Here is a 21,099-nt window from a genome sequence, read left to right as displayed (position 1 = left end):
GAAAGAATCTCGGAGCTCAACCTGTCCTACTGTACACTGTACTCCGTGATGATCCTCTTGTTGCGCTCGTTCGAGACCGTCGACGGTGGACCGTGGACAGCCGGCGACAAACAGGGCTTGGCCACCCAACGGCAGACAAGCCCCGGGCCACGTCGCCGGCCGAATCGTCTCCTAGTCAACTAGGGGTTTGCAGGAATAGGAGAGCATTGTTCAGGAAGGATGAAAGAATGCGACCGGCGTGGTTTCGCCGAACTGGAGCCAGCATATCGGCATTTCGCATATTGTGGAGGGAAGTATGCTTCCCACGACAATAGTGTCACAAGCAGGCGCTTATGGCACCACACTTGTGGACGGGACGAACTGTCTAGATGGACTGACTAGACGGGGCAACAAGGAAACGAACCGAATTAGGTTGGACAGGACATGAATGTCAAAGTAAAGTAATAAAAAAAAAAGTCTTACCTAACCTGCGCGTTCGAGTTGTTTGCCGTCGGGTTACAGGTGGGAATGGTGGTGGTAGGTCGTGGGCAAGGCAATGAGAGCTTAGCAGGTGGTCTGAGAGGAGAGCGAGCGAGCGGGCGCGGGTGGGCGAGCAAGCAAGCAAGTGAACGGAAATTGATCCCTCTCTTCTCTCTCTCTGTCGCTCGAATCTCCCACGTACGTAGGTAGTATACGTCTCGCGCTATTTCGAGCGGCTTACTGGCTGTTGGGTTGGACGGGTTGGCTGATTGCGAAAACGCGAGCCAGGGGGGCGGACTGGTTTGGGTTTGGGGTGTGGGCAAATTGCTTCCTTGCCTGCCTGCCTGACTCAGTAGGGGGAGCCTAAGTAAAGCAAGGACAGAGATAGGAGCGGCTTTGCTGGGCGGCCAGATACTTTCCTCACCTAGCGTGTATTGGTGCGGCAACTTGGTATCAAGAGGAGACGGGGACTTGCTTGGGGTGTTCTGTTCTGGGGTGTGCCTGTCCCTGAGTCTGTCTGTCTGTCTCTGCCTTGGCTCGAGACAGGTACTTTCGCTTCCACGTATGATGAGAGCTCGGTCGGAGTGTCGGAGCGCCCAGGCCACTTGGCACGCTATTCCAGGGAGGATTTAGCGGCGGGCAATAATGCTACTGATGGCAATATACAGTAGTAGGCGAGGTACGTACGGTGCTGGCTGAGCGGGCTACGATACAGGAAGACAGAGATGACAGGCTACTATGGGCGACAGAGAGAGCGTGGCCTGGTGGAGTGCCTACGAAGTACAGTACACTGTATGTAATGTCATGTACCAGCCAATCCGATACGTGGTCGAGCTGCCGATTGGAGAAAAGACTAAGTTTGAGTTGCACAGCGCGGCGCGCACGAAAAGAGCGCAAATGCGGGAAACGAGAGGATTGAGGGGGGTGGGTTTTGGAGAAGAGCAGACGGGCGGTGAGGTGAGGTGAGGTGCGACGACGATCCATCTCATCCGACTCTGGGTCTGGGTCTTGGCCTTGGCCTGGATGTGGCTGGTGGGCTGGCAGGCAGCTGATTGGCTGGGGCATGGGGGGGCAGGGGCCGGACCGTGGCAGTTGGCAAGAGAGTGGGGGCTCACTAGAGAGGAAAGAGACACGAGCATCCAGCAGCACCCCTGATTGGCCAGACCTGGGGCAAATAGACACAGAGACCAAGTGGATAGGTACCTACCTGTTTCTCCCTCATCCCCCAACCCTGGACTGCACAAGTCATGATAAGACATGGAGTATACCTCTTCCAAGATCAGTGCAGATTTACGAGAAGTGAGGCCGTGGAGAGACCTCGCTTGATAACATAAACAGGTCCAGCCGTGTGATTTAAGACCGGCGATTGGCGGCACATGAACCACTGTCAGCGAGGACCATGCTTACCTATTTTGCGGCGTATAGCCGACGAGATAACAAGGGAGAGAGGTAGGACGGGCCACAGAGATGGGTAATAGGTAATACAAAGAGAGGGCACGAGCCACTTGTACTCAGTGCTTGCTTGGTTGCTTGGTTGCATCGGCCCATACTGAGCCTATCTTGCGCCCACGTCTATTTCCTGAGCCAATCGCGAGCGATCCGAGCCACGAGAAAGTGCGCAACGGGAAACCCAAAAACAGCACCCAGGCTCGGAACACGATGAAGGGGGATGGCAAGCGAGTGGCACGATGACAGAGAATATCGCTGCCGGGCAGGTCGAATGATCCAAAAACAGACCCGACTTTTTTGCAAGCTTGCGTACAGCCTACAAATTAGCCGGGAGAGGAGCCAGTGGCCTTATTTCACGCAGAACAGAACCCCTGCCCTGCGTTCCTAGGGACGACGGAATGTTGACCTTCATACCGATCAAGAGTACTAGCAGTGCCCTAAACATCTGTGTCTATTCTGGCGATGACTGGTGTAAGCTGCCTCGCTTTTTCTGCACCTCGATATTGAATTATCGCGGTTGCGTGCGGTGTTGCCTGGGATATGGTGGAGATTCCCATCTGTTGTGAGTATCTTCGTTTTCGTAGACGGGAAACACGCCAGGAGCAAATTTCTCAATTGCCAGTGTCCTGCCTGTCAATATAGACCGAGTACCGTCTATACAGAATTAACTCGTTTATGCCTGCGGGATATCTGGTATCCCAAGTGCACTGATCCCGCCGATGGAGGCCTGGAACTGTCTCGTAGGTAGTACCACTTTAGATGCACTGCTTGCGCTACCGTCGCCGTGAGTCCTGGAAAAACCTGTGATAGAGCCCCCATGGACGCGGCAGAGAGGCATCGACAAAGTTGATGCGGAGCGGATTGTTGGTGGGCTTTATAAGACAACCCTTCCGGCTGACTCACGCCGGCGGAGATTGATCTAAGTATATCAGCACCACCGCCACTTTGGGTTGTCGAGGTGCCTGAAAAGGCAAATTTGATAGCTCGAGAGAAACTAGTCATTCCTGTATGCTGACATAGTGCTCCACGCACATGCTTTTCGTGCAAGTGGCAGCCATTTGCGCGTCGTGCGTCTGCACCGTAAACAGCCAATTGGATCGTGGCGGGTGATCCACGACTGCGGGTTCGCAAAGGTCGAAGACCTCACACAGGGTGATAACAGGCCCACGAGAGAGACTTGGAACAAGAACACGCATGATGAACCACAGCTATGCTCTCATTGCGTGTATCTTTTCGCCATCTTCGTCCATGCCGGAATTACGAAGCAGTGAAATGTGCAATCCGCGTTGTTGTTGTTGTTCATGATGGATAGCTCCGTGTTTCATTGTTGCCTCCCTTGCCCGCCTGGACGTCTCTCTGACGAAAGATATGAAATATGTTTCATGTAGCCTAGAAAATACAAGAATACATTTCAGGAGCATGTCCATAGGTCCTCGAAGATATATATCCAAGGCGTCCAGTGCGTCAAAGTCATGGCCTGGGCTGTTAACCGTGTGGGAGCACCCGATTTGCCCGCCACGGGCCGACTCTGGCAAGTAAAAAGGAGAGATAGGTAGATCATGGAGCAGAGACTTTCGTGGAGATGAGCAAACAGGTCTAACACACAGGTACGAATCAGACACATTCAGGTTGGCGATTGCTCGATATTAATAAAGACCCTAAGACCCGGACTCTCGATGATAGCCAAGGGCCAGGGATGTGACGCATGGGGGCCCGGGACGGCGTTGGGCAGATCCTTGCATTCCCTCTTCTGGCGGCTAACCATATTAGTTGGAGAATCCTCGCCGTGGTGGCAGCCGGTTCTGCGTGACCATGCGAGCCGGTCAAACTGTGCAGTGTTTCAAACTTTCCTCGTCGCCATTTCCAAGCCAATTGTCGCCCCTACTTCTTCCGTTAAACGAGCGACTAGACTCTTGACCTAGAGAATTCTTTTTTTTCGTGTGTCGAGCTGCCTCATAGATGGTGATATTGTTCAAGCCACCAACGACGTAGGCGAGTGGGGTGGACCGATTCCACTTTGGGGTATTAGACGTAGCCAGGGATTGGGAATTGAAATGGGAGCCAAAGTCCCCCATGTCAGCATGATGAAAGCACGATAAGAGAGGTGACGAGAATGGAGAGAAAGCATTCGAAGGAGGAGGGAACGGACGAGAAGGAGGGAAATAATGCAAAGAAAAGAGACAAAGTGGTCTGCCAGGGGAGGGGGGAGGCGGTGGGTTTAGATACCCAAGGTACACTACACTAGATGGAGTGTGTATGTCGGCAGCAAAGAAATGCGTAACAAGACAAGACAAGACAAGTACATAAGTAGTAGTAACAGGCCCTATTATTAGGCCCAACGAGAACGGCTGATCACGAGGGAAATACGGAGAGGAAACGAGGGAATAGACCGCCTGGGCAGACAGCAGCAGCATAACGTTGTTTGTGTGTGCGAGGGAAAACTCGGTAAATGCCACCACGCTATGCCACTTCTTTGATTACGCCTTCTTTACCCACCACCCTATCAAACATGTCTGGCACAGGGTGTGTGTATCTTGCTGTGTATCTTGCTGTGTAGGCGATGGACGCGATCGGAATCCCTCTATACGAGTTGTCGGGGGAGACGGACAAACAGCGAAAGCAATGGGTACGGTAGGTAGGTAAATGAATGATGGGACGGGAATGATGGACGGGGGGAAGGGAGGGCTAGGTAGGTTAGAAGAGATCAGGCAGTGTAGTGGGCGGCGAGGAAAACCCGACATTGAACATTCCGGATGCAGTTTTATAATCTTTCAATCATCATGACCGCTGGCAGGGTTCTTGCGTCTGACTTGAGTTTCCTCTCCTTCTCTTCCACGAGCATCTGATATGCCATCCTAGGTATCCTGTCCTATCCCATTTCATCCCAAGGTAGCACCGCCAAAGCCTGCTACCTGACCCAAGTGCCTGCTAACTCTACATCCATTACCTTTACGTGGTACGCCTCGACTACGTCTAAAAGTAAGGCAAAGGAAGCAGCATGTAGGAGGATAGGCAAAATCATTTAGTGGCCAAAGCTAAACCGAGCGACACGCCAGCGGGCGATGTCGATTACTAGATTACTACGGTGATGAAAACCAGGCAGTTTCCGTGCCTATCTTTTACGCTAGCTTCTTCTTCCCTATTTGGGACCCGTCCCGGCGAGCCTCCCGCTCTCGTCTCGCTTTCATCTCAGCACACTTCTTCTGGGTGACACTGTTGGTTGGACAAAAGCCTCATTCATTCCCGACTCATTGGAATGGCATTCGCAGACGAGACGAGGATCCTCGGCTGTCTCGCTCGTGAATAGCTAACGGCCATGCCTACGCACACCTTACCTAGACTTGCTCGTGTCATTTTTGACTCGACTCCCACCCTTCCCCCCCTTCTTCTTGTCCTCCGTCGAGGCTTGACTGCTCAAAGTTTGTTCCCCTCATCTCGCTCATCTTATCCACTTCACCCCTGCATACCCGACTTTCCCTCGCGAGCCACCTAGCCAGCCACCAAATGGCCGAGTAATCGAGATTAGATTTTGACTAGATGCTTTTTTCGTGCTGTCTTGTGTAATATGCTCTGGGCGTCGGCTGTTCTAAGTTGTCGAGTGCATATCATAGCTATGTTCATGCGGTCGGCTTAGGTCGTCATCTACTGAGACTGTGGCCGTGCTACTCTCCCATGTTCGAATAAGAAGAGCCCGTCAGCAGCTGGGGGACATGGTGACATTCTAACCAGCTACACTACACTAGTCAGTGTTCATGCCCTCGCCCAGGCTTTGTTGAGGCGTGCCGGTCGCGTAAGACAATTCGACACCATCGTTACATACCTGCCTATACCAGGAACAGGTGACATCGACTGCTGGTTTCCTTTGTTGGGCACCCTGGCAGTACTGCCCAGGCATCGTCGAGTTCCTTGCGAGAGCTGGTTGGAGATTTAGATTTGGGAATCATTAGCATTACCGGATCCACCGCTAAAGCCGACATGCACCCTCACACTGACACACACCAACACAACCAACACAAACCCCATGCCATGCTACAAGATTTCCCCCTCACAGTCGCAACGCAGACGGTGGTACCTATGTGGCGTGTCGGAAGGCTAGGCAAAACTACAAGCTTCATGCCGAAAAGCATAAACAATACTTGATAGCTGCTTCAGGTGTGAGCAATTCCAATGTGATTCCTTCACATAGGTATTGTGCACTAGGTAGGTAGGCGGTGCAGGGACGCAAGACAAGGGTGTGAGGGGCCCTGGTCAATATCGCAGTGTTGTACGGAGTACAGAAAACATTCTGCCACCCTTGGCCACTTGGAGTCATTCTGTATTGGGTTGACACATGTTCGAAGAGGAGCAGATTTCTACTCTGACAACACACATCGTAATTACTATAATTACCGCCTACCGTACCCAGCCAGGTAGGTATATGTCTACCTACTTGCTAAGTAGGAAGAGCACAGTCGGTCCGGGACAGCTCTGCCACCCCAGAAGCCAAACAAACCAGGTAAATGCAGCAAGAAAATATGGCAGACAGAAAGATTAAAATACCTATGGATCTGGCCTTCTAAATTGCACAATGCTTAACTCTGGCTCGTTTTGTTCTTTCTTGACTGATTGATCCGTTTGAGTTCTTGATGCTACCTAGGTAAGGTAGCACCGGGAGATCCTCCGGCCCGTCAAACAAGCCAGCTGCCTAGACATAATCAAAATCCCTGGTCCTCAGGCCATTCATTTCGTACCTATGTACACACCACGATACATGACATGTGTACATATATACCGGTACTTACTTAGACACGCTCTTCGAACAAGAGCGCGTTCCAGAGGTTGTTCCTGCAAGATACCATTAACACATATATCAACGCATTAAAAGTAGTGAGAGAGTGAGAGAGTGAGAGAGAAAAAAAGGACAAGCCCGAAGAACACCAAAAAAGAGAAAAAGCACGAAGAAAGTGAGGGGAAAATAAGAATCCGCCCATAATGCCAAAACGGAAAACAGCAGACGAGACTCCAACGCTGAGGCGCTCTACACGCCGCAAAGTGACCGCTCCACACGAGAAAAGGCCAGATGAGAAAGGGGATGCCAACAAGAAGACAGCGTCAACACCCAAAGCTACCACTCCCAAGTCGAAATCAAAGACATCATCGCCCAAAAGCGTCCAAGCTGAAGTAAGTACCACTTGGTGATCGCTTCCAAATTTCCTCCACTTCTGTAGGACACGACAATGCAATAATGCATCGCGACCTCTCAGTCCTTAGGTAACCTCACAAAATACCAAGCGCGCTCACACACACACACACATACTTCGTATGTATACATATTCACACGTATCACATATCAATAACCAAAAGCCACAGGTATCTAAATCCCCTACAGCCCAACCAGCCACCACCACCAAGAAGAAGCGCAATGCGAAATCCACCACCACGCCAGCCACAGAGCTTGTCAACACTGTTGATAAGACCAGTAATGCTACAGCGAGTAGTAGTAGTAGCTCCAGCAATGGCGATCGGTGGTACTGGCTAATGAAAGCCGAGCCCGAATCGCGCTTCGAGAATGGCGTCGACGTGAAGTTTTCCATCGACGATCTCGCTGCTAAGACGGCGCCGGAGCCATGGGATGGTGCGTTCCGTTCAGTTTAGTTTTATTCCATTCACGCTCAATCCATCTTGTTGAACCCTAGCTCGTCGCAACTCTACTCGCCTCGTCTCACTTCACCTCAACTCATCTCACCTGCTCTCATACCCCTCCCCAACTACCGTGCCTTACACATAAAACATGCATCACGACAAGTTTCTTATTTCATTACGTTATATATATACATGCACGCACATGTTAAACCTGACCCATATCTAACACGTATAAATAACACAGGCATCCGCGCCTACGCAGCGCGCAACAACCTCCGCGCCATGAAAAAGGGCGAGCTCGCCTTCTTCTACCATTCCAACTGCAAGGAGCCCGGGATCGTAGGCACGATGGAGATAGTCCAGGAGCACACGCCTGACCGTAAGTCGCCTCACTTCATTCACTCCATTACACTGCTCCTCTTTCGATTTTTCTTCCCTCGATGTACCATGCTTACCAGCACCCAAGTCTCCGCTCACGACCCCAAGGCGCCCTATTACGACGCATCCTCGAAGCCTGCAGATCCCAAATGGAGCGTAGTCCACGTCAAGTTCTGCAGCAAGTTCGTCAAGCCTATAGGGCTTAAAGGGCTGCGGGAGATGGGCAAGGCGGGACAGCCTCTGGAGAACATGCAGATGTTGAAACAGAGCCGTCTTAGCGTAAGTCGGGTAAGTCCCGCCGAATGGGATTATCTGATGGATCTTGTTGAAAAACAAGGGGGGGAAGTGTCAGATATATAAACCCATGCAGCTCTGTTGTCTCGCGGGATACCCTCTGAATCATGATGGCGGTAATGTTTTAATAGTGAGTGTCAGTACTGTACGAATACCAACGTCTAAGTCTTGAGACGACACTAAAGCCTCAAGCCATGACTTCAGTTTTGAAGACAAGGCTTTAGGGTTTGTGGTTCTGGGAAGAGTCGATTTGACGCGATTGAGGGTTTCCCTTACTGCCTTAGGATAAGCAGGATCATCGGTCTTGAGGCTAATCAACGGGTGTCGAATGTAACAATAAGAGGTGGCGGCATCGTTCGGATAGAGCTCGTTCATGCTGTCGAGAACATGTTGTATGATTCGTGGCTGTACAGATATCTCCGTAAATAGCGCAAAGACATCGAAGAATTGTTCTCCTACGGCGGCATTGAAGAAAGCCTGTTTCTTGGCGACGTCGTAAATGGCTAATGGTATCGCCCCATCCAATGCCGGGTTATTCTTTAGCTTCGACGTAGTCTCGGCATCAAACACGTTCTTCGCAGCAGCAGCGTCCGGATTGGGCATGATCAACCGGCCATTCTCGTCGACATCGTCGTCGCTGTCGTCGGAGCCCAGCTTGATCTCGTCATCGTCGTGTTCGGCCTGCTCAGCGATGGCCTTCTCAGCGCCTCCCTTCTTGCCCTTGCGAGCCTCCATCTTCGCCAGCCATTCCATCTCGCACTTGGCATAGGCGAGCCACACGGTGGGATACCTGGTGCAGAAGCGGGAACCGCGCATGAAGAAGCCCCTGGCGGCGTGCATATCCCCGTGACTTGCGGCCCTCTGGCCAGCGAGCACCCAGAGCTCCGACTTAGCAGGGTGCATTCTCAGGGCTCTCGTCATGACCTTGCGGTATCGCTTCGTTGCCCTCATCTTGGTCGCATAGCCCAAGTACTCCTTCCACAGCTCCAGACTGCCCGGGTGTCTGCTCACGGCGCGCTCGAGGATGCCGAAGACCCTGCCCTCTCCGACATGCTTGGACGAGGCGCGAATCTCTAGGCGGCGACATCGTTTGGTGCGGAGGGCTTCGAGGGATCGTTCCCATGCGACATAGTTGAGCCAATCTTGAGCCTTGTTCCCGGGGGACAGGACTATGTGCTCGTAGTCGGTGCGCTTGCGAACGAGGGAGCGTATCTCGTCCGGGTTGAAGATGCCCTTGGCTTCGAACTCGCGGAGCTGGGGGACGGCTTGTTCGAGATAGAAGCGGGCTTTTTCAGCGACGGCGGCCATGGTGACAACAGGCCTCTTGGGGATGTCCTTCTCTGGACCACTGTGGGCTTAGGGGACACTTGTCCAGGTGTTGGAGTGGCCGAGGCAACGAGTCTCGAGTCTCTTATTCGCAAAGTTGGCCAAACAGATGTCTTGCATTACAGTAAGTAAAAGAAAATAAATTGGAGATGGTGGGGCCCGACGTGTTATCGGTGTTATCGGTTCATATCTAGGTAGGTACCGACCTGGGTGTGCAGACTGGGTACTCACTACTTACTCTACTTAGTGGGCGGGTAGGTAGGCCCCACGCGGAACCATTCCATTGTTCTGTAAGTAGGTACGGTACCTACCTACCTAGGTAGTGGTGTGTAGTCGGGTTTTGGAGCTGTAAGACAAGCTGTCCTATCCATGTATATGCATATACTTTTGTATCTACCTATGTAGCGTTTGTGAATATACCTATGTATTTATTCATATTAGATGCTTTGGTCTCTAGAGCCGAGTTCCGTTGCTTACCTAGCTTAAGTAGGATGTCGCACAGCACCCGCGCCGTACTCGTACAAGTTCCTATGTAGGCGCTGTATGCCGAGGTACCTAACAAGCCTAACCAGCCTAACTAGTGTGTATACCTACCTATAGTACAGTACCTACCTAGTACCTAGTAGGTAACCTATGCGGGTAGCTGCTAGGGACTTTTAGTAGTAGGAATTCTCGGATACTTCGGGAGCTATGTTGGGCCTCACTCCAGTTAAGTTGTCTCGGGAGGTTTTTTAGTAGGTCTACTAGGGTGCTCGGGTGCTTACTTATGTATATCTGTATCTGTAGCTAGGGCTGCTAGTGTAGGTATGATATTGACGTACTATACATACCACAGGCTGAGTGAGTAAGTAGAAGGGATACAGAGACGATGTTAGATGTTTGTTAGTTTGTTGGAGTTGCGGTACCTGAGATCTGTCGCCGCGGCAGGCCTGCATAAGCGAGTCGAAGCTCTAACCATCCAGGTACCGGATACATACATACTTATACTTCCCTACAGTTATACGGACAAGAGCTCCTACTGCTGGTAGCTGGGAGATCGAAGCTGGTCGGATCCCACGCTCACGCGATCACTCGCCGAGCCGTCGGGTTGTTCGACATTACTCAAAACCCCGACGCCATCATCGCCTACGTTTCTGTATTTTTTACGTCCTTGTTTTCTTGCTCCCATTCTCATTAGCCTGTCTATCTTTTTCCATCTTCCCCCTTCCCCCCCTCTGTCTTTTCCCCCCAAGAATTGCCAAATTCGCATGCTGCTCAATTGATCACCACCGGCATCACCATGTCCAAGTACAAGGACAAAGATAGCGGGGTGGCCCTTGTGTCCTTCAACGCGAAATGGGTGTCCTGGGCGCATACTGGCATCGCATACAGTCAGTTCACTCACCTCTCTGTTCCGTCTCGCCCTTGATCCTTTTTTTTTTTTTTTTTTTTTTTTTTTTTTCTTTCCTCTTCTTCAATTCTGGGTAGAGGCGCATAATGGGATATCTTGACTAACGGCCTTGTCGTGTTGAAGCTGCATTCTTGAGCGCCCTCGTCGTCGGCATGTCCCTTCATTTCCACAAGATCGTCAAGAACCAGCATTATGGCTACCCCGACGAGTGGTTCCCCTCCGTGTCCGCTACCATCGGCGACCGATATCCCGAAAGATCCTTCTTTATGGTCTTTATCGCCATCACCTCCGGTATGTGGTTCTATATCTCCTTCTTGGAGATAATATGCCCGCGAAACTCCAACGTGCAAGTAGCCGGGGGCCGGTGTTGAGGAGTCGGCCGTTGAGCAACTTTGATATATACGGAAGTGGACATGTAAAATGGACTATGATTGCCACAGATCTCAGTGACGGCATCTTGAGAAGCGAGCCGCTAGCCATGCTAACCTGGGATACATTATTTAGGCCCCCGCTTTGCCCTCGTTGCGCTCTGGTATCTCTTGACTGCCCGCCCCGGCAAGAATCTCCCCAAGTTTGTGGCCGCCATGGGGCTGTTTCGTACACTGACATGTGGAGGTTGGACCTATGTTACCTCGACCGACGATCATGACTGGCATGACATCTTCATGATCTCCTACCTAGTAGCTACCATTCCCTGGACAGCCGGCTGTCTCGTACTGAGCCCGCCTAATGCCAAAGCAATCAAATACCGTAAATATATCGCTACTGCCTTCTTCACAACCATTATCCCTATGGTTTACTTTTTCATACAGCATAAGATCCATCGTGTGGCCGGAGGTTTGTAAACTCCCTTTGCGACACATCATCTCATCAGCTGACACATGGTAGCATACACTACGTATTCCTTTTTTGAGTGGTCTCTAATCTTGTACGATATCGCATTCGATGCTGTTACCGCTTTAGACTTCGACACTTTCGAAATCATTGTCAAGGACGTGAACGGTCTTAGTAAGGGGTATGTACACTGGCTTCCCAGGTAGCCTGGATCCGACTTCGCACACTCGCTCGGGCTTCACAATCATCTTGTTCATCGTTTCGTACCGTCTTTTATCTTGCTATTCAGATATTGCAGCAACTTGTCAAATCTTTCCACCACAGGTCACACACATAGCGGAATCGAATATTGTCAATGCAATTGGTAAATCCCGTGTTGGGTTTCCTGACAACACGACAAGAGAATGCACGCAACACGAGCAGTCCTGTACGGCTGTAATATCTGTCTTTTACCTGACAATGTTGGGTGTGTTTGGTGCAAGAGCAAAGGATCTTGTTTGGTGAGATATTCTTGCCCCAAACCGACTGTTCAGAAGGTGGTCAAATTTAGACGACTTGGGGATTCTTGAGATCTGCTCTATGAGTCATCCGAGCGAGTGTGCGGAATGGTCCAGTGTTGAATTGATATTAATGAACAGTACTCTAATGGTTCTCTCAGGCTGCATAGCCCGGACCCGTCGAATGTTGCCCTAGAGAAAAAAAAGATCAAGTCAACAGCGGGCATAAGTACTAGGTTTTCGTGGCCTGAGCTTTTCGACACGGCTGCCGATGTATACCATGGATATGTGTTCTGGTCTATGCTGACAAGCATGGGAATCCTTATCTGGTATTTCCCGCTGTGGCATATGGGCATTTCTGGATACGAAACCTTCATATTGTCGACTATTTCTCCCCTATTCCTGTCTTCAAAGTCGTTTCGTGCTTTGGTCGAGCGAAATCTGCGGTTCTTCCATCTTCTCTCATTGATGGGGATACTGGCCTGGAAGGTAACAGATCCAGCATATCGACTGTTTGCTGTCGGTTTCGGCGTGTCCATGGCCTGCCTTTCGTGGGCAGCCACATTTTCCTCGAAATCCGCACAAAAGGCTCAACTTGAATCTAAACTTCTATCTTGGATGGTTGGATTGGCCTTGTCTTCTGCCATGAAATTCGCGTGGAGGACAAACAATCCCATCTGGCCCATTATGAACGCCGACAATGGTGGCCATAACGGTCTCGGCTTGGCACTGGCTGTGCTGGCTGCGCTGTGGTTCACTCGACGTGTTCCCATAACCAGTGAAGCGTCTCGTGATAGTGAGGAGAGCGGTTCGTCTTTCCTCGCTGCTCTGGGTCTAAGTGGCCTGATCTTCGGTCTGCACTCGCTGCTCTCAGACACTAGCACCATGATTCTTTGGGTGTGGGAAGGCTATCCAGCACGCGGGCCTCTTTCTGCACCTCATGGCTGGTTTACTATGGCCGCCATGTCTGCTGGACTACTCACTGGAATATACAGACCCCAACTTGTCAGCACATGGACAGTCTACGGCGTTGGCTGCATCGGGGCTGCGGTGCTTACTCTCCGTGCGAATTGGTTCGGATATTACGGCGCATTGGTCGTCGCTTTCTATTTCACTGCCATATCCATACCTTTCCTAACGGCCGCTTCACGAAAGCCCACCGCCATTACATTTGGTCTTGGGTTCTTCATCTACAACTTTTTGGTTCTTTTCCATGTATGGGTGGTTGCCTACGCGTTTGTCCCAGGCGGACCATTAGTTCGCGAGCATACTGACTGGGTGATGATTACGACAATGCTTCTCGTTGGTGCGGGCGTGTTCAATGTGACGACGCGGAATGCCCGCTTGCGTAACACACAACAGCCAGTCGCCCGGAACCATCATCGCAAATATCATTCTCTTGTCCTCGGTATCATCAACGTATTCTTTCTCGTATCAGCTTATGCGCGCTTCCCAACAAATGATTACCGACCCTATCATGAGGAGTCAAAGGTGATGACAGCCGGGATATGGACGATACACTTTTCGCTCGACAATGATATGTGGTCTTCTGAATACCGTATGCGTGATTTGATTAAAGAACTAGAGATTGATGTCATCGGGCTTCTAGAATCGGATCTTCAGCGCATTATTATGGGAAACCGTGACACGACCCAAATTCTCGCCGAGGAGTTAGGCATGTATGTCGACTACGGCCCAGGCCCCAATAAACACACGTGGGGTGCTGCGCTTCTATCCAAATTCCCGATCCTCAACTCTACACATCACCTCCTACCGTCACCGGTAGGCGAGCTTGCACCAGCCATTCATGCAACTCTTGACGTGTATGGAGAGTTTGTCGATGTTTTTGTGTTCCACTCTGGTCAGGAAGAGGATCCAGAGGATCGTCGTTTACAAGCAGAATACCTATCAAAACTGATGGGCTCTTCACCACGCCCCTCAATCCTCCTCTCCTATTTGGTAACGAAACCTAAGAGAGGAAACTATAACACCTACGTCTCCCAAACCTCAGGTATGCATGACGTGGATCCTAGCGACTGGGATCGCTGGTGCGAGTACATATTGTACAAGCATTTGCAACGAGTAGGTTATGCGAGGGTATCCAGAAGCACCATCACGGATACGGAGCTGCAAGTCGCGAAATTCGTCGTACCAAACAGTAGCGACGAAAAAGCAAAGGTTGCAGCAATAAATGACGATGCAGACACGAGAAATCGCAGGGCACAAGAAAGTGAAGTCCCTGAGGGTTGGAGATTCCCCGCCATGTTCAGGGGGAAGGGTGTACGAGGCCACCGATACCACGTCTTCAACGAGCCACGATATTACAGGCCTTTATAAACAACTTGTCTGATGATGAAAACGTGCGGCTAAAATCATGGCCATGAAGGCTTATATTATAATGATAATGAAGGATGTAGTTTGGGTATACAAGAGAGCTATTGTATCTTGTCACGATTAGTGTATAATTTTCATACGTTTGAAAGCCTTCTCGTCACTTGCAAATCTTCAGAGTCTTTCTATATCGCTCCAAAGGCATCGGGCGACACGCTCATTCAGCAACCATTCTAGCTACACTCCCGGTTCAACAGCCTTAACTTTGTATATACTAACAGAACAAGCCCACGAGAGTTTCAGGAAGCTCAATGTGAGCCGTGTCAATGCGGGTCCTGGGCCAACCAAGCCAAGCCGTTTCTTCCGACCCCTCAATCTCGTTCCCATATTTTCATGCGACGGACGTTAACCCGCAACGTTACAGGTGGGCGGGCGCTAATCAAGTGATTCATCGTTCAATTAGCTAGCTGCGTGGAGCATCCATCATACACTACCCCCGGGGTAGCAATCCCTGCTCTACCTATTCCACACGAAGCGATGAGACAAGACAGCGGGAGAAGAAATCAATATATCGGCGCCGAGAGCATCAAAATAGAAAATAGTCCACTTGTCAGGCCCGTTTTTCGACCATCCGAAGTGGAATAGTCCTGTGTGGCTGCTAGCATCTAGCCAATTGGAAGCCCGTGTGAGCATGTCACAAGCATCGAGTCCTCCATTGCATTGTCAATGCAGTTAAGTCCGAATAGGCAGGCGACGGGAGAGTGGCATCGGACCTGCATTGAACGCAACCCAGCAAGAGATCCCGACAATGCAGGTCCCCATCTACGGTGGTATTGGGCCCCGTACAATCACGTCAACGTGCATCTCTCGATAGTAGTCACGATGGACGGAGAATGACATGCCAGCCAGCGCTTACCTTACCTTTCGCACGGCCGTACTCCGGGAGGGCCAAGACAGAACCAGCCGCCGAACACAAGAGGCGCATTGGAAATTTCAGAAGCAAGAATGTAACTTTTATTGACTGGGTCGAATAATTATAGGCCGAGGAGGTCGACTGAATAACTTACTCATGTCTCGAATGCCCCGTATAAAGATGTCATGGCTGTCTCGTTGTTACGTCTCTGCTGCTCGGTCTACATGCTCCGGCCTCCCCTGAGAGCTTCCTTGACTCATCAGGATGCGTGCCGTCTCGCCCCAATCAGGCTCTGCCCTGCTCCGTTGGTCATCAATACTGACCTCCCTTGTCGGTGTCGTCGCAGCGGGCCCGGGAGATGCGGACTCGGTGCGTGATGCCATAGAGGCTATGAACGCCTTCTACAACGAGACAACCGGGCTCTGGGACACTGGTCCGTGGTGGCATAGCGGAGTAGCCTTACGCGCCGTCGCCGAGTACATGCTCGCGACGGGATCCGACGAGTACGTCGACATAGCCACCTACACCGTGGACACGCAACGTGCGCCTCTAGACTGGTGGCCTGAAGGCGGCGGGGACTTCCGCGCTGACAGCACAGATGACACGGGCTGGTGGGCTCTCGCGTTAACATCGCTATACGAAGTCACGGGGAACTCGACGTATCTCGACATCGCCAGACTCGACGAAGCGTATATGTACGACTACTGGAACACGACGCAATGCGGAGGAGGTCTGATCTGGGCGATTCCAACCCGGACCTACCACAACGCCATCTCCAACGAGCTGTACCTCGAGCTCACGGCCACGCTGCACAATCTCATCCCTGGTGACACATACTATCTGAACCAAGCCCTGAAAGAATGGGAATGGTTCAACGGCACAGGGATGATTAATTCCGCAGGCCTTATCAACGACGGACTCACCGAGGACGACGCCTGCGTGAACAACGGACAGCCCATATGGACGTATAACCAAGGGGTTATCCTCGCGGGCCTAGTGCAATTATCGCTCGCGACAGAGGATTCCTCATATCTAGATATCGCGCAAACCATCGCGGACGCAGTCCTCGCCTCATCTACATTATCGCCCTCAGGGATCCTAACAGAAAACGCATGCGCGACTCCAGCAGACTGCGAGCCGAACGGGACCGCGTTCAAGGGGATCTTCATGCGCGGCTTAGCGAAACTCGACGCCGCGCTACCCGATCATCCGTATCGGGACTATATACGTTCTAACGCGCAGTCTGCATACGATAACGCGAGGAATAGCACTGATTTCTACGGTTTCGCGTGGCAGGGCCCATTTGATGATGCTGGGACTATTGGGAAGCAGGAGTCTGCTGTTGATTTGCTTCTGTCTGCGCTTTAGTTGTGCGTACCGGGAGAATGTTTGTGGGAGGAGGGAAGTGAGGGTATGTGTATATAGCTAGGGTGGGAGTATGGTATATAGTATCTCTGGGAGAATATATTCTGCATTATGAATCATCTATAAGTCTATCTGTCTGCTCTCCCCCTCGAGTCTTACGACTATATTCCAGCTCGCGCTATATATAGTGACACGTCTCCATCGCAGGAGAAGCATATCCCTGACCAACGAATGTCTCTTTCCGCCTCACCGTAATAACTGCCATGATTTCAGCGTAGTGTTCTGCTAGTCATGCTATATTGTCGTCTAGATCAGAGCATTCTATCGCGGCGAAGAAGATGTTTGCGTCCGAGGGCGTGTAGTAGGTGGCGGTATGGCCGGGCCGAGGTGCTAGGGATTTAGGTTTGGATTGCGCTGGTAGAATCCCACAGAATGTTCATTCGCACAAAATACTAATATTTGGAAGAGGAAAGAGAGCTGGGCGTCTGTTCTGCAGATATGATAGAATGCGAATCTTTGGTGATCGATTTCCACGCCCTCCTCTGCAGCGGAAAGAGATCCTACAGGACAGAGGAAATCCCAACCAGCTCACCCTGGCGCATATCAACAGGTCAAGTAGTGTGGTACGGGGTTATCTGTGGTAGAACGGCGTGAAATATTGTCAGAATTGCCACATGTATGTATCAATCTCGGCTGAGGACTACTGTACTACAGTATTTTCGTCCACTTCGAGATGCTTCTCTACCCATATCGCCTTATCACAGAGTCCTCTGACACATTTATACTCCGTTGGCACTTTGAGTCGCCGTTGATATGGCTCGTTTAGCAGCGCATGTCTCATGGGTTGCATTTCATAGGCGAGCTCTATGTCGTACTCGTCCGTGTTATGTTGATCGGGGTCGCACCCCACGAGACGTTTTGCTTGTCGAATTTTTCTCGATAAGGCGCCGATGACAGCTGCGTGGGCGATCGATATGGCTGTTATTAGATTCATTTCCAAATAGATTGTTGGGGTGGTTTTGCTGCTACGATTTGAGTTGCAGATCATGCGCACCGACTTGAGGACGCGAGCGTGTGATGAGAGATTGAATAAGGCTCATTGGTAATTGCATGAACATTTTCGAATCCTTAATATGTAAAGAAAGTGTGAAGCATTATAAGGAGGCGAGCTGCCTTAGAAGCCATTTATAAGAACGCGAGTGCAAACTCTACAAAAGGTTTACGGCTAAGGTAGACTTCGGAGTCCCAGTTGATCGAACACAGTTTCATGATTTTGGGTTTACCAAATGCGGGCTAGAACAAGCTGATGAACTTTGACGATTGGGAAAAGAACGTGGTTATAACTGCATAGTCTATGAATTAGCTATGTCATTTGTTGCGTCCTTAACTCTTATTCGTATTTCTTAATAGTAATAACTGATCAAGAGTCGACAGAAATACAGCATCCCTCTCCAGCTTGGAACTGCAGAGAGCAGTTCTCACCGTTGGGACCCAGGATGAGATTTCACGCATATACAATCTTGACCCCGCCCGAACAGGGCTGGAACATCAGCAATACGACCGGGTTGTCGATCTTCGTCACATACCCTATCTCCACCATATTGGCAGTTCATCAATGCCGCTATTGCCTATTTGCCCCAGAATGATATCAATTTGCTAACCAGAGGGCGGCAAGAGATGGTGTCAGGACAAGGACTAATTACCCACTGCCGTCGCACTGCGTGTACCTTGCTTATCGTGAGGACAGCCTAGGCAGGTATCTGATTCTAGACGTTAGCAATGGAACCGCGATGGAGTTCGCAAGCAATAATGAAATGGCGCCGAATGAAGAGTACGAGGCACTACCTGAGTCTTAGAGGTGGCGTGCTCATCCGACAACGCCCCTCACGGAGCCATTGTACAAATGGACTCGGATGTACAAGGAATTGGGATTATTAGTCTCGCCGAATCCAGTTAAATAGCCGGTCGCGGTTAGGTTCTACAGAAGACCCGAAGAGGAGGACAGCGACTCCGACGTAGGCTATGAGGGCGGAAGTGAGCTTGATCGTGGGCAGAGAGATGCGGCAAGAGAGAAGAAAGAAGATGCCAAGGTAAGAAAAGTCCCCCCGCTCTTGGCTATACTTCTGATGGCTTAGAGAAGCGAGCGTGTACCAGATTGGCTGGTACTGATCTGAACCTGTGAAGAAAGTCTACGACGTGTACATTCGCTACGGATGGCCGGGCGACTACAAGAAAGACCGCGCAGAGCAATTGAGGGCCGAGTTGTGGGAATTGGAACAGGAGAGGTGGGCTGAGACCAAGAGGCTCATGGATCAGAAGAAAATGGCTGAGGCGACGAAGGGTCTGGAAATGTAACGATTGCGCGCCTTGAGTTCGGTCAGTGAAATCAAGAGACGGAGAGTTGATGAAAAGCTTACCTAATTCATCACAGTATTCTCACATCCGACAGCCAAGTGCTGCCAGCTGCACTCCCAAAGTACCTAGTCTATGTTGAAAATAAGGGGCCAAACGTCACCAAAGCCTGTATGCTGAAGGAGTTGTGGATTGTAAAGTGAAATACACTTAGGTCAAATCTTGTATGCTAGATATCATTATTAAGCGAGTGATTCACTCTTTCATTGTTGCGCAAGAACTTCAGAGATCCCGAGTCACTGGGTGTTCTCGTCCAGACCACCCAGGCCATTCACACAATCTGCTCTTCGGCCGGATCCTCGGACCGTGATCTGTTCGAATGAGTAATATAAAAACACTATCAAGCAGCAGTTATTACTGTCTCAGCTTCTCGTTATCTGGCAGCAAGGATTGGTCAAGGTGGAAGACGTCTTATACTACAGGGGTTCTACTCCTCCCTTTACTTGTCAACTTTGATTGGTTACTTACATATAGAGAGCATACCAGCCGGATATCGATGCAAGGGCGCCGTAAACATGTGAAGTCATTAGCAATCTGTATCATGTATAAATGTGGCAATATAAGAACGCCCGAGACAAGGTAGCGGCTTGTTTACGAGTGCTGACCTGCGTTTCACGACGTAGGGCAACCCATCTTGCAAACTATGTACGTGCGCCTTGCGTCTTCAAGAATTTATTCAAAGTATAGAGTGAGTTCAGCTGCTATGGCTCTTTCTCTCCCATGTCCTTAGGCTAAATACTAAGTAGGCCAAGAGGCTAACTAAAGACTCAGCTTATTGTCTTAGGGTGAGTAATCCTTGAATAAGTGCTGATGGGCAAACATGAGATATTGAATCCTAGATCCAGTACCATGCTGATTTGAAGCAGCATCAAACATGCGATAATATGCCTCTCCCTACAAACTAATCCTCTTTTGGGGGGCGATATGCCAGCTCCCCAAACCCTCGCTTTGCTTCTGCCACGAATGACCATTGTTTATCGGCATACTTAAAGGACTTAATACCGGTTCTATTGCTCACGTCTTGTCAAAAAGTGGTCGGCTCCGCGCAAAAGCGCTGACGCGTGCTGTTGTGCAAGGGCCATGGCTCCCTTGTTAGCCATCATTATGCCCTATCAAAAGGTGTCGCCTTCTCCATGACGCATTTTGAGCTACGATAGGTTGTGCTATCAGTAATATCCAACCAACGAGTTCTCGAGTTCTTGGGCTCGCCTAATCGAGATCTAGCAGATAAAGCTGTCAGATCATGTCTGGAACGTTTACATTGGAGGAAGGTATCTGTCCAATGATCTTAGCATGGATATTTGTTGCGCACCCAATGAGGATTTGGATTGGATATCTCTGTCCCTCAGGGAATCACCCGTTTTCAATTCGCTTTCGAGTTGATACTTGACTAAGATAATACGTCTCTCAGTCAACCTCGTGACAAGATAGGAATCGTTACGCAGCTTTCAGAGTGGAAAGGGAAGAGCGATTGTGATCCATAAGTATGGTGAGAGCCGCCCTTGAGGTTGAATTTTCTTTGATATTCATCACCATCAAACTTTTAAGCTTCTCTCATCAGCACAACTATTCCGATCAAAATTATTTCAATGAGTGTTCTTGACCATCCCTACATATTTTTAGCCTTCTCATCACCCATCATGAGCTCTAGAACGCCTAGAACTCCTTCTACCAAAGGAACGAGGTAGGTCAAGGACATACTCTACCACAGTTGTTTTGATAGTTCATGTTTAACCGAGCATACAGCCAAGGAACGTCCTCTCAACAGGCCTCTTCACCTACCACTACAACTTCTACCTCAACCAGTGGGAAGGTAATCAGTCAAGCGC

General features: G+C 50.3%; 5 protein-coding genes across 5 annotated transcripts; 3 read left to right on the top strand and 2 right to left on the bottom strand.

The window, feature by feature from the left end:
- Nucleotides 1-190: 190 nt before the first annotated feature.
- On the bottom strand, nt 191-2,012 carry F5B22DRAFT_324536 (uncharacterized protein). Its single transcript, XM_047970735.1, has 2 exons — nt 1,667-2,012; nt 191-1,072 (listed from the first exon to the last, which is right to left on the bottom strand). The coding sequence occupies exons 1-2, from the start codon at nt 1,716-1,718 to the stop codon at nt 459-461; spliced, it is 666 nt and encodes a 221-aa protein (XP_047828497.1). The 5' UTR covers nt 1,719-2,012; the 3' UTR covers nt 191-458.
- A 4,649-nt stretch (nt 2,013-6,661) lies between these two features.
- F5B22DRAFT_324583 (DUF55-domain-containing protein) lies at nt 6,662-8,297 on the top strand. The gene is made up of 4 exons (XM_047970736.1): nt 6,662-7,068; nt 7,258-7,522; nt 7,775-7,909; nt 7,997-8,297. Exons 1-4 carry the CDS (start codon nt 6,880-6,882, stop codon nt 8,266-8,268), a joined length of 861 nt encoding a protein of 286 aa, XP_047828496.1. The 5' UTR covers nt 6,662-6,879; the 3' UTR covers nt 8,269-8,297.
- F5B22DRAFT_324514 (U3 small nucleolar RNA-associated protein 6-domain-containing protein) lies at nt 8,288-10,022 on the bottom strand. Its single transcript, XM_047970734.1, has 2 exons — nt 10,006-10,022; nt 8,288-9,948 (listed from the first exon to the last, which is right to left on the bottom strand). The coding sequence occupies exon 2, from the start codon at nt 9,508-9,510 to the stop codon at nt 8,308-8,310; it is 1,203 nt and encodes a 400-aa protein (XP_047828495.1). The 5' UTR covers nt 9,511-9,948; nt 10,006-10,022; the 3' UTR covers nt 8,288-8,307.
- A 785-nt stretch (nt 10,023-10,807) lies between these two features.
- Nucleotides 10,808-14,586, top strand: F5B22DRAFT_638003 (Frag1/DRAM/Sfk1 family protein; the record flags this gene model as incomplete). Its single annotated transcript, XM_047977521.1, has 5 exons — nt 10,808-10,898; nt 11,042-11,209; nt 11,423-11,755; nt 11,807-11,937; nt 12,448-14,586. The coding sequence occupies 5 exons, from the start codon at nt 10,808-10,810 to the stop codon at nt 14,584-14,586; spliced, it is 2,862 nt and encodes a 953-aa protein (XP_047828494.1).
- Nucleotides 14,587-15,515: 929 nt separating this feature from the next.
- On the top strand, nt 15,516-16,957 carry F5B22DRAFT_324473 (putative glycosyl hydrolase). The gene has a single exon (XM_047970733.1). The coding sequence runs from the start codon at nt 15,758-15,760 to the stop codon at nt 16,859-16,861; it is 1,104 nt and encodes a 367-aa protein (XP_047828493.1). The 5' UTR covers nt 15,516-15,757; the 3' UTR covers nt 16,862-16,957.
- The last annotated feature ends 4,142 nt before the right edge of the window (nt 16,958-21,099 follow it).

The sequence above is a fragment of the Xylaria bambusicola genome, assembly GCF_022495145.1.
Source record: "Xylaria bambusicola strain CBS 139988 unplaced genomic scaffold F5B22scaffold_38, whole genome shotgun sequence".
Classification (NCBI taxonomy): domain Eukaryota; kingdom Fungi; phylum Ascomycota; class Sordariomycetes; order Xylariales; family Xylariaceae; genus Xylaria; species Xylaria bambusicola.
This window is presented reverse-complemented; position numbering and strand designations above follow the sequence as displayed.